Raw genomic sequence first — 11399 nt, 5'->3', positions numbered from 1 at the left:
GCAGTCCACAAGGCAACAAAGTCGAATCATAGTGCTCGCGAAAAGACTGAAACCGACTCTGACCGCGGAGCTCTCTTCAAAATGGAGTACGTTGTAACACAAGCAGGCGACACACGCTCTGTGCCGGAAGCGCTTAAGTGTACTGAGAAATTATTCTTGTGCATTCTCTTTATGTAATTTTCTTTTCATAAAAACAAATTAACTAACGTTCCAACTATTACGAAGATCATTTGTTTACCATAAAATTGGAAAAATTATCGATCACGCGCCCTTGTCAGCCAATCGGATAGCTCGCCCCACTGACGTCGTATGGGTGATTTCGGTCATATGGGTAGGGGCGGCTTAAAATTCCGCCGAGCAGTGTGCTGCGATCGGCAGCGATGTGCATATTTAAAACCTTATAATAAATTACACGCCTTACGCGGAGCACTTAGATGTGTCAATTAATGATCAGAAGGACCTACTCTAACGACTCAATACGTTTGTAGAAAATCGTCAAAAGCGTTTCAGGGTCCCTTTAAGCGTAAGTGAAATAATAGTTATAATAGAACGTGACATTCAAAGCGTCATTCTTGCCAAAAATTATGCATATCCGACGCATATCTTGGAATACGTGTGAAGAGAAGCTTTCGTGAAGTGGTGAATCAAATGCTATACGCGTGCTCATTTCATTCCTGCGACTCTTGCGTAAACTGGCGCGCTTGTGTGTGCTCTCGCGCGCCCATGGTGCGCAATGTGACGCCTGTGCCAATCATCTCAAAGAACTAGTTGGCATTGGTACAATATAATTATATATATTCAATTGCGGCCCGTAATAATGGTTAGAGCATCAGACTGCTTTGCTGGGGGACCGAGCTTTGGTCCCACCCTCGGCAAGTAACTTTAAGTTTTTGAAGTGTGAATTGTTAGGCCAGACAAGACCCTGGCAGCTACGGTCAGGAAAGGTGGGAGAGATCGTAAAAAGAAAGCTTCGCTTTAAACCAAAGCTTCGTAAATCAGAAAATTTACTTAGACCTAAAACATGTTTGACGCCGCGATGGTGAAGGTACGGTATACCGTGCAGCTCCCATGTAGTAAACGTTTCTTTTGAAAATTGTAACCTGTCAACGATAACGAAAAAAGTGGATTAGGTTGCGATTCATGAAAAAAATGCAGTTTGTTCAAATTACAAGAGAACTGCTGCTTGGCCTAGTTGGTTTTTGCTAAAAGACATATTTTCCCCAAGACACACACAAAAAGGAACACGCGCTGACATCCTTCGTGTCATCGTGATGTGTCTTCTTTTTGGGCATGTGTGTCTTATTCGCGGCAAATCTGCATTCTTGTTCAAATTGGTTCAAGTTTCCAACAGTAGAACTCACTGATCAATGCTGCTTTTTTCCCACCGTATTGTCGATGCTGTGTAGGAGATCTTCCCTGGGGGCCCCCTCACGCGCAAGACAGAGCTCCGTGGTAGCAGGCGCGTCGTTCCACTGGACACTAATTAACTTGTTCGTATCCCGCGTTTCTATCCTGGAAGAAGTATGCATCCCATTCATTCACAATTGTCTCTGCAATTAGGGCGCATGAAAATAAAAACCGTCGTGAAGTTTCCAACAGTGTGATCTAACATCAAGGATTTAATTCAATGCTTCCGCTTAGTGCTCACTTTAAGAGGTTGCTGCTACGTCCAAAGCCTTTCCTTTCGCGGTATCGATAAAAAAACATTCATTGGGCGGATCTCAGTAAAATCGCCCATGAATTTGTAGCAAGAATATTACATCAGCACTAAGGCCTGTCGATTTCACTACAAGCGGCCCATTCGTCACATTGGTGGCCCGCGCCATCCATATAATCTTCATCCAACGGCAGAATTAATTAATGGCGTGCCGTATTCTGGGCCAGTGCTTGCAAAAGCTAGCTCATATAGGCACTGTCACCATTGTGCCCAACAAATTTGGAGGGAGGACGACTGCGTAGAGATAATTCGACAACCCATGGTGAATGAAAGCCATACAAGTATTATTGTGCTTTTTGAAACCACGGGCCTGATTAAACGCCTATAGAACGTCGTTTCTCTCTCTCTTTCACGTCCAGTTTTCCGAGCTCCTTTTCAATACTCCCTAGCAGGGTAGTAAACCGAAATGTGGTTAACACTCTTGCCTTTGCATTGTTTGTTTCCACCGCTAGGCGGTAGCTGAACATCACCAAAAAGAAGTGCGGTGGCGCTTACGGGAGTAGCTCGCACCCATCGTCGCGTTCATTGGTCATCTCACTTGATAGCATTTGAACCATTAACGGCCGCTGCCACTAGCGGGGAAATATGTAAGGGCCACCGGTAGGTGGTGGTTGAAGATTATGAGGAAGAAGTGCGGCGACGCAGCACGCGCGCACGGGCAAAGTGGCAAAGATTCGGCGGTGATCCTTGGTTCTGGTCCCGGCTTAGCCGCGTCGTTGCTACGCTCTCTTTCCTTCATCGGATACGGGTGCAACGCTCGTGAGACTCGGTAAGGTAAAGGATATACTAGCCCGCTAGTTTCGTTTAGTCAACCTGAGTGGTGTTAAGCTGAGTAAGGTGAAGGCCTGGCTTTTTCGAAATATACACATTAGAGCTAGTAGAACCCGCTGAAGCATACGCATATGGACTGGTTGGTTTATGACTTGCCTATCGCGTGGTCGCTTCATGACTTAATGTCTGAGCTATCATTAGAACCGAGCACACAAAAAAACATATCTAGACAGACAAAAATAACGAAAGGCGGTGGTTGTGCAGACAACATATAGTGCATGCGCGTGTGTGTGTGTGTGTTCTGCCCTACGAGAGATAGAAACATTATTTATTGGTGCTGGAGATGTTTGTCTGCCCATACACCTAGCATGCTACACCACATGACTAGAGTAATGCATGAAATGACACCAGGCATACATAGTACAAATGCGCACAACATACACAAGTAACAAACACAAGTACACAGACGGTGAATAGTAACTATAGCGTGTCCGGCTCAAACCAATGTCCTCGAGGTAGACTGAGAGCACCTCCGTTTCGCACAAAGCACTAGCGGCGCTGCTCGGGGTAAACGAAGCAGGTCTAAGGAGCTGCCACGTACATAAACAAAACAGAGTTGGGGCCTGTTCATGTGGCCGCAAAGCGTGCGCAGGCGCATAGAACCTTACATTTAAGCTTTAGCACATTGCACACATTTCACAGAGGCGATCTCGCCAATGGTAGTTTTAACTGCTTTTCATGTCGTACCCCTGGAACAAACAAAACACCCAAAAGTCAGCGCTTTCGCTCTCTTGAGAGTTTGGTTTTCGTGCAGCTAGTTCTGAGAAGTCAAGAGGACGTGTATTAGTGTATAGCGTACTCCACGTACCGTACAAGAGTGACGGACTCTAACTGACAATGTGTATGCTGTGTTATGTGCACTCTCTCTCTCCTCCCCATCTTTCATCACCCCCATCCCGCTGCCATGCGTAGGGTAGCAAACCGGTTAAGCTAAACTGGTTAACCTCCCTGCCTTTCCGTCTCCCCTTTTTTCTTCCTTCCTTCCCTCGTCTCCAGGGACCACACTTGTACGTTAGGCTACCCACATAACGAACACCAGCCATTAATAGGGAAAAAACCACGATAGCCACACCGGAGTCAGCCTACATATGCACTACCTCGGCTGAAGGAGGCCGTGCCGGGCCTCCACACTTCCTACCATCAGTGTAACTATTCGTAAGAATTCATGCAGGCGTTCCCCCGGCACGGCGCTCGTCTTTAATTAGGCTTGGCGCGCCTCAGAACGACACCCACAGGAGCCCCCAAAGACCCGTCGGGTCCAGTAATTACAGTAACTTCAGAGGACAAAGGTAGCCAGTGTGCGTCATTCTACGTTCAGGCTTCAAACAACTAAGCACTAGGCAGACACCGTATCACTCGTATTTTCGCGCCAGGTTTCTGCGGGAATTTTAGGCATGCCTCTTACGTCTACTGCGGATGCGTCAAAACAGGGCTGTCTGTGATCGAGGAGAAGCGGCTCCCAGGGACCTTTCATCATTTGTATGGCAATGTGATCCGCAAAGTAATAAATAAATGTATTATAAGAGTGTATGAATAACTAGTAAATCAGCGTTAATTACTCACGTCTACGGCTGCTAATAATGCTGTGCCGAAAAAGAGAGCTTTATTTTCTCTTTTCCGCCGTCTTCCTCTGAAGCAGTTGACACGAAGGAAGATGTCATCAGGCAGGGCTTAGAAAAAATTTAGGTGACTCATAGCTTATAATCCTAGCGCAAGAACACGGAGACAAGAACGCAGTGCGCAGGACGATTGCTATACACCGCAGTCTGGCCAGTTATTGAAAAAAGGACGCACTTATTCGTTAGCATACCAACAGGAGCTGAATATCACATTTGCCATTACCTCTTTATAATCGTTAATTGAAGGTTTATTCACAATAAATTAGCGGTTATTTAGGCATGTTCTTAAGCGTTAACATGCTAGAAAACGACACTTGCAGTCATCATTTTTGGGACATAGCATTCATAGCCAAACGATAATCTGCCATCCAGACAAATGCCATCCCAGACAAGTAATCGCCATGGTGACCGTCTCGTAATCACAGCATTTGCTGCTATAATTGGCAGAACCCCAATGCCGGTCAAGCCAAAAGTGTTCTAAGTATGCGATGTTTTCCATGTACAGCCACTGTTCTTTCCTTTATGTTGTGCTTATACAGGGTGCCCCACGTAACATGCGCCAAACATTAAAAGTATGCAAATGCCACGTAGCTGGACAAAACCAAGGTAATCTTGTTTGCCGCCACTTGGAGATACTGAGATTATTTTCTGCATTCCCCGTAATTAGGTAATTAGCCTGGCTTAATTGATCAGCTTCTCAAATATTATAATTAGATGAAAAGTGTCAATGAAAAAAATTGTGGAGCAACACGAAAAACTCCCGATACAGCTTTCTGTTGCTCAATACGTGCTACATAAAATTGTTTTTCCGAGCGTGAAAGAAGCCCTCAAATACTCGCTAATTTGCCGCGCGACTACTCGAGGCACATTACACATTACACACTTACCCATTGCCAAATGCGTGAGCGAGCGGCATTCATAGACAAGGGCCATAAGTGAGTCTCTCAAGTTTCCGCGCCTGTGTGCAGAACCGGAGGCGCCCGGCTTGGTGTCCGTGCTTTCGGCCCAGCAGCGCAATGTTGCGCTCAGCATCATCGGCCCTCCGACGTGGAACAGCGACCCGGTTGGCTTTCACGTACGTTGGGAGGCGATCAGCGATCGCCGCGGACCACACGGAGCACTTAGTGTGCCGCTTCCGGCCGACTGGTCACCCGTGGAGAATGCGTTAAACCTCACGCTGCCACTACCTGGTGGTCATGACTACCGTATCTTCGTGAGGGCTCGGGGCGCAGACAATGCCAGCGGTGATCGGTCGGGCCCCCCAGTAGAGGTAGACGTCAGCGTTCCTCTAGGTGAGTCACGGGAACCCAACGATGTGAAAACATTGAATGTTGGCGTGTCCATTTTCAAACTTTTTCTGTCGTCAGCGTCAGGGACGCAGCGATGCTTTTCAGAGTATTCGCGATAAGGCAATGAACTGCTGTTTAGGAGTCAATAATTATGCAACTTCTGTAGCAATGTCAGCAACAATGCAGCATTGCAAAGCGGACTCACAGCAGTTATTGCATGACAGCCATGATCATAAAAAACAAGAAAAAATCATGAACTTCTTTTTACAGCGGTAGTTCCTATGAGTGCATTCCACTGGTCACTTTGATTTCCACCGGTGTACGCTGCCGTTCATCGCTGGAATACCAAAATCATTTCTGAGAGAATTAAAAAGGACGATAAGTCTGATTGCTCTGCAAGAATTCGAACTTAAGGCCACCATTGGTAGCCATGGTATTTCATGCATCGTGTGGGATCATTTCACAGGCAAAGGGCAATGCACTGAGATGAACCGGTTTAGAAGCACGCAAAAAGCATGAGTCGATGATACAGCAGTTGAGAGTACTCATTCCGGAAAGCGCGATCGCGCCAGGGGAGCCGTGATTCGATAACAACTGCTGCATATCTGTGTGCTATATAGATCCGGTTTCCATGCATTCTTCGCGTTCTAGCACATCACCCTCCCATTTGAGAAGGCGGTCCTCAATTAAGTTTTATTCTATACATGTAAGTAAGGAAGATAATTGAGTGCGTCTACTTCGTTTTCATTAGTCTTCTAATTATAGCACTCGGCTTCATATGTTTACTGGATGGCGCTGATGTCGTCTTGCCTTCTTCAAGTGTAGCGTGAGCCCTACCAATCGGCAAGCCCAAATATAACGTTGAGAAAGGGCGAACGAATCTATCAGTAAGACGCTAAAGGGTTGCTTTCGTAGAGACCAGTGGCTAAATCTGGATACGTAAGAGGAAGAAGAAATGCCAACTCTTTCCACTTCACCACCGGGAGGCTCAACTTCCACCTACAAATACAACTCACGCTTCTTTTACTTCTTGAAAGGAGATTGTTTGCTCGCACCTGCAGATGTTCACTACAACAAACACAGCACGAAACAGTCTAATGCCTTCTACGCCTTACATTTCGTCAGCTATCAAGTCACTGCCCTACGTCACGGACGAAAGCGCAATTTTCTCGGTTTACCCTTGCATACCTCACTGAAAAAAGACGTTTCATCCTTTCACAAAGCATTTGTATTTTTAAGGCAAGATAGCTGCTTAGTCAGCATGGATGCAAAGTCGTGCATTCAGACTGCGATCTACGCATAGCAAGTGCCTTCGCTATGCCTACACTTTTTGCCACCTCAGACTGAACCCCACTACTCAGCTCTCTTCTTTCAGCAATTACGCACGACTGAGCGAGTGTCCTCGCGAGCAAGTATATGCCCCGTGAATAAGCACCCAGACAACCAGTGGAGTAGCGATTCACTCCATACAACCACGCTGCGAGATGAACCGATTCAGTGGTTTCCCGCGTTGTTTGAATGTTACCCTAAAACTAATCGGTTCATCATCCTGCACAACATATGTCGAAAGTCGCTAGAAATAGTGTTTGGGAATAGAATTTCTCTTCGTCACGAGCCGAACGTTGGTTCCAGCGAGATTCCTTATTCGGCCAAGGCTCCATAACCCTGTGAACTTGTTACTTGTTTCCATCATCATGCCCAATAATACGTGCAAGCTCTGAACAATTAATTCGGTTCAGTGTTATCATTACACCACACGCCTCCTTCGATGCACTTCTGAGACTCAGAAATTCGAAGGCCCCGCGACGACGCATACCGCGCAGTGTACTGCCACTGTGTTCCGCCAATGAATCAGCATAATCGGCGAGCAATTGGCGAGATCAAAAGGGTCAACGCGTGCTCGCACCCTTGCCTCAAAATTCGTATTTATTCGACTTAATCATGCGCGGCTGTTTCCTTGGGCTGTGGAGTTTCCATCTGCATTTTCGCTAAATCATGACTATACTGTGCTCGCAAAACATGTGATTCAGAAAACGGGACAGAGTACTTCAGTGGCCCGCTTGAAAGCAGAGGCACTAAACTAAGTTCCCCCTCACTTTTTAAATGTTGTTTTCCGTTGGCCCATAGACTTCGCTAATAATATGGCCAGTATTAAGATTGGCTGGCAAAAGCTCGTACGAGCGCATTCAGTGTAACAGTTATCCGATGAATATTGACCCTGTCCTCCTCAAAATATTGCAATATACATAGGCGCCCACTGTTTCATTTTTGAAGCCCAGAAAAGCAAGAGATCCGCATGCACGATATGTAGGTAAGGCGCTTAAGAACTCTTTTTCATGCAGCCCTTCCAAATCGTGGCCTGTTTGTTAGGGTTTTTTTTCTTTCCTTGGCTTTTTGGCCGGACTAGGACGGTCAATATCTACGTGCAAAAAAGATTTACTAAGCAGGATAAATGAAATGTTTGCAAAAGAAATGGTGCGACCACTCCTAGGCTGGCGCTGTTGTTTTAAAATGGCTAAAGCGCTCTCAAGAGCTCCATTTTCGCCAGCAACTGCGATCTAAATGTTGCGATTTTTGAGCTTCTAGAAGCGTTACCGCTCATTCAAGGAAACTGATGTGCGGGCCGCATATACAGCCATACGTGAACGCCATAAACTTCGGAGAACAATCTAATGCCCAATGGGAATCCGCATTTGTCTAATACAGTGTGGACTTGGTGTAAATTATTTCCACATAATCATATGTAACGCATCCCCAAAATGTATAGCAAGCACTGTAGACGTGAATAGGTGATCCCAACACGTTGGAATCTTTCTAAATCCAAGGGCCCTATAACGTAAAACTATTCCAATATATTTTTATTCCACTCTCCTGACGTCAAATTTGCGTAACCGCCGACGCAAGCATCGGGCTGTAGCCCATAGGGTTGTCTGGACAGACAAATCAAACGCTCTCCTCGATCATAGGAGGTCACTTTTGTTTGCTTGAAAAACGAATAACATTGCCTACATTGAGCGGCTTGCCGTATCTAATTGGCTGACAAGAGGCGAGGAGCACACTCAAGTGGAAAGGGATTCGATGGGGCCGAACCACTGCACTGAAAATCGATAACCGGATGACGAGGGTGGTGCCGACGTCTGCGATTGGTCCGCTTTCCCTCACTTAGCTTGCGGTGGCTTTTCAAAAATCGCGGCGGCATGCAACGGAGGCTTAAGAATTACACTACAACGGATCATCAACAAAGAAGCGTTGGTAGGACGAGGTCGTAAACGTGCCGAAAGTGCTAGAAAACGTTACACGGCCACGCAGAAAGCTTTATTACACGCAAATAAACCCATGCTATATGGCACGTGCGAGTAGCCAGTGCTTGAGTGATTGGCGGCAGCCATCTTTTATTCCTTTCGGAACGGGGCGGCCTGCGGCTATTCAGAAGAATATTCAGTTTTGTTCGGCATATTAATGCATCTTTAACGCGTACACGTCACTTTGACGCGGTGGCTTTCGCGGTTTTGTGACGTCGCGTGACAGGCAGATTAAGTGGGTGCAGCCCGAAAACTCTTGACCAATACCCGAGGGCTAATGTTGAAAAGGCGTCGAATCAGAAATAACTATTTTACGTTTGTTCGGTCAAATGATGCATAATCAGTGTGTGCACATCATATCAGATGGGGAGCTATTGCGGTTTTCGTGACGTCGTGTGACAGACAGGTGAGGGGGGGGGGGGGTATTCCAAAAATGTTTTCCACCAATCACGGAGGGTTGATTGCGGAATTGGGATAGAAAAGTTTGGAATAGCTTTAGGTTATAGCGCCCCAAGTTTTCAAGAAGCGGTTACTTCGAATATGTGAAACTAAATGCTATGCGTACAATTTACTATTTCTCATCTCATGTAACATTGTTCTCAATTTAATAGAATGTTTACGTTTGTGCATAGACATGGCAAGTTGGGACCGTACGGGTCATAAAGTTGTGAACATATAGTTGTGACCAACTATAGTTGTATCCAACGGCGCTTAGAGAATGTGAGTGTAAATTCCCTATTCCTCGCTGGTACAAAATCTAAAATCACTTTATTAACATGAGGCTGTGCTAGAGAGGAATGGCGAAAGGACGAGCAAACATAAGTCGCTAGTCTAGTCAAAGTGGCTGACGCCGGTCAGTCTTGAAGCTGCCTTCAAATGGCGCAGCAAGCGACTTGGGTCCCGTATTCCATAACTTGCCATCTACTTTTTAAAGATTGGTTCGCCAATCCCACAGCCGAAATGCAATATTGTGACTTTGGGAGACGAAAAACCCCGTCTTCAAGTTGGCGAAGAATATGCGAATAACTTTGTAGCATATTCAGAATGTTTGAAAAAGTCGTAGAAAAATAGCACACATATAGCTGCCAAATAGCTGTCAGAGATCACCCTACCGACTGTGTCGACTCGACTGTTGGCGTTTCTCTCTCTCTCTCTCTCTCTCTCTCTCTCTCTCTCTCTCTCTCTCTCTCTCTCTCTCTCTAATGATGGCTTGGTCCGGCCTTATACACGCTTGGAGAGGCAGAGTTGCAGTACCATTATCCTTGCGTAACAATGCGAGGTCGTCACCTGCATCGTATTCATTCCGGAGTTCATTGATGAAATTTGAAGTCATTGGCGCTGGGCACTGGCGTGGGAGCATGGAATTTCGGAGGAATGCGAGGAAGCGCATTTCGTGGCAGTGAAGCCTCGGAAGAGATATGACGCAGCAGCTCAACAAGAATAGTGTGTATCCACCTCTGTCGGGCATAAAACAGCCCTATTTTTCCCCTGTAATGATCATGACAGTTTGCAGCTGCTTTCTTTAGCGGACTATTTCCTTCCGCACATGCTGACAATTCTGTAGCGGTAGGCGGTGGGCGCCACAGCGCCTGAAATTTCAGTGGGCGCAAGTGTGAGACCGACCGTTGCTCTCACAAGTGCTAACACGGTATTGTCACCTCAGAGTTAAAGCGGTGTCCACGCGACAGGTAAGTCCACTCCGAGCTCCCAGCGACATCACGCAGTGATGGGTAGCGAAGAGGTCGGCAGTGGGCTGCGCAGAGGGAAGCGCAGCGCAGAGGCCGCAGAGACGCTAGTCTTATTTATCTATAGTTCATTCATTCATTTATTCAGTACCTGCTTCACGTTTACATGTTTTACAGAAGGGCATATACATATGATAGAATGGACGCCCTGATTAAACAGACAAAGCGCGATAAAAATAATCATTCGTCACATTTGGATGTGGAAGAACCTTTCAGTCTCTTATGGTACGAGGAAGAAACGAATGACGCAAGATGTGATCTATAATTTATTAACTTTCAGACTGTAGTCTCTTCCTGTATCTGCGTTTTACTGTTTTTATTTATTGCTGTTTTAGCAAAGTGTGTATTGCGAAAAAACTTTTATCGAAGCCACCTTCTGCAGTCCATAAATCCTGTCATTTCGGTTGACGATTACTTTCAGTAACTTTAGGCTTTTTAGTATAATTCACTAGTACGAATGCACCAGCCTCAGTGGCGGCGGCAGTGCACTTCTGAGCACTAGATCCCGGTTTTGATCACGTCTGCGGCAGTTGGATTCCGTTGGGAACGGAATTCAAAAACGCTTCTATACCGTGCATTGGTTGCACGTTAAAGATCCTCAGGTGGCCAAATTAACATGGAGCTCTACACTACGACGTTCTCAAAACCCACTGTGCAGATTTCGAACGGTAAACTCCGAAATTGAATTTCTTGCAATAATTGAAGTGCCATATTCTGAACCCTTTCAAGCGCAGAGTTTCTCACTTTGCTACCTAGAGGAAAAACTGGCGCTGCGCCGCTGTTGTACGCAAGGGAATGCTAGGATATGGTGACTTATGATCGGCATCATTATCGCAGAGCCAGGACAACTTGAAGGCGTGTCTGGCTAGCATTTTCTGTCTGTAGCAATGGCTCAT

The 11399-nt window shown here is 46.1% G+C and overlaps 1 protein-coding gene across 2 annotated transcripts in view; it reads left to right on the top strand.

Moving 5' to 3' along the window:
- The window catches only part of LOC142566576 (uncharacterized), a 221112-nt gene that overhangs the window by 60822 nt on the left and 148891 nt on the right, over positions 1 to 11399 (top strand). The window contains exon 4 of one of the 2 annotated variants that reach the window (XM_075677413.1): positions 5136 to 5459. The exons of the other annotated variant lie outside the window; for it this stretch is intronic. Coding sequence (XP_075533528.1) covers positions 5136 to 5459 — 324 coding nt within the window. The remainder of the gene's footprint in view (positions 1 to 5135; positions 5460 to 11399) is intronic. 2 annotated transcript variants of the gene reach the window in all.

Source organism: Dermacentor variabilis, unplaced genomic scaffold (genome assembly GCF_050947875.1).
Source record: "Dermacentor variabilis isolate Ectoservices unplaced genomic scaffold, ASM5094787v1 scaffold_13, whole genome shotgun sequence".
NCBI lineage: Eukaryota > Metazoa > Arthropoda > Arachnida > Ixodida > Ixodidae > Dermacentor > Dermacentor variabilis.
Note: the sequence above shows the minus strand (reverse complement) of the source record. Positions and strands in the feature narration are given on the sequence as shown.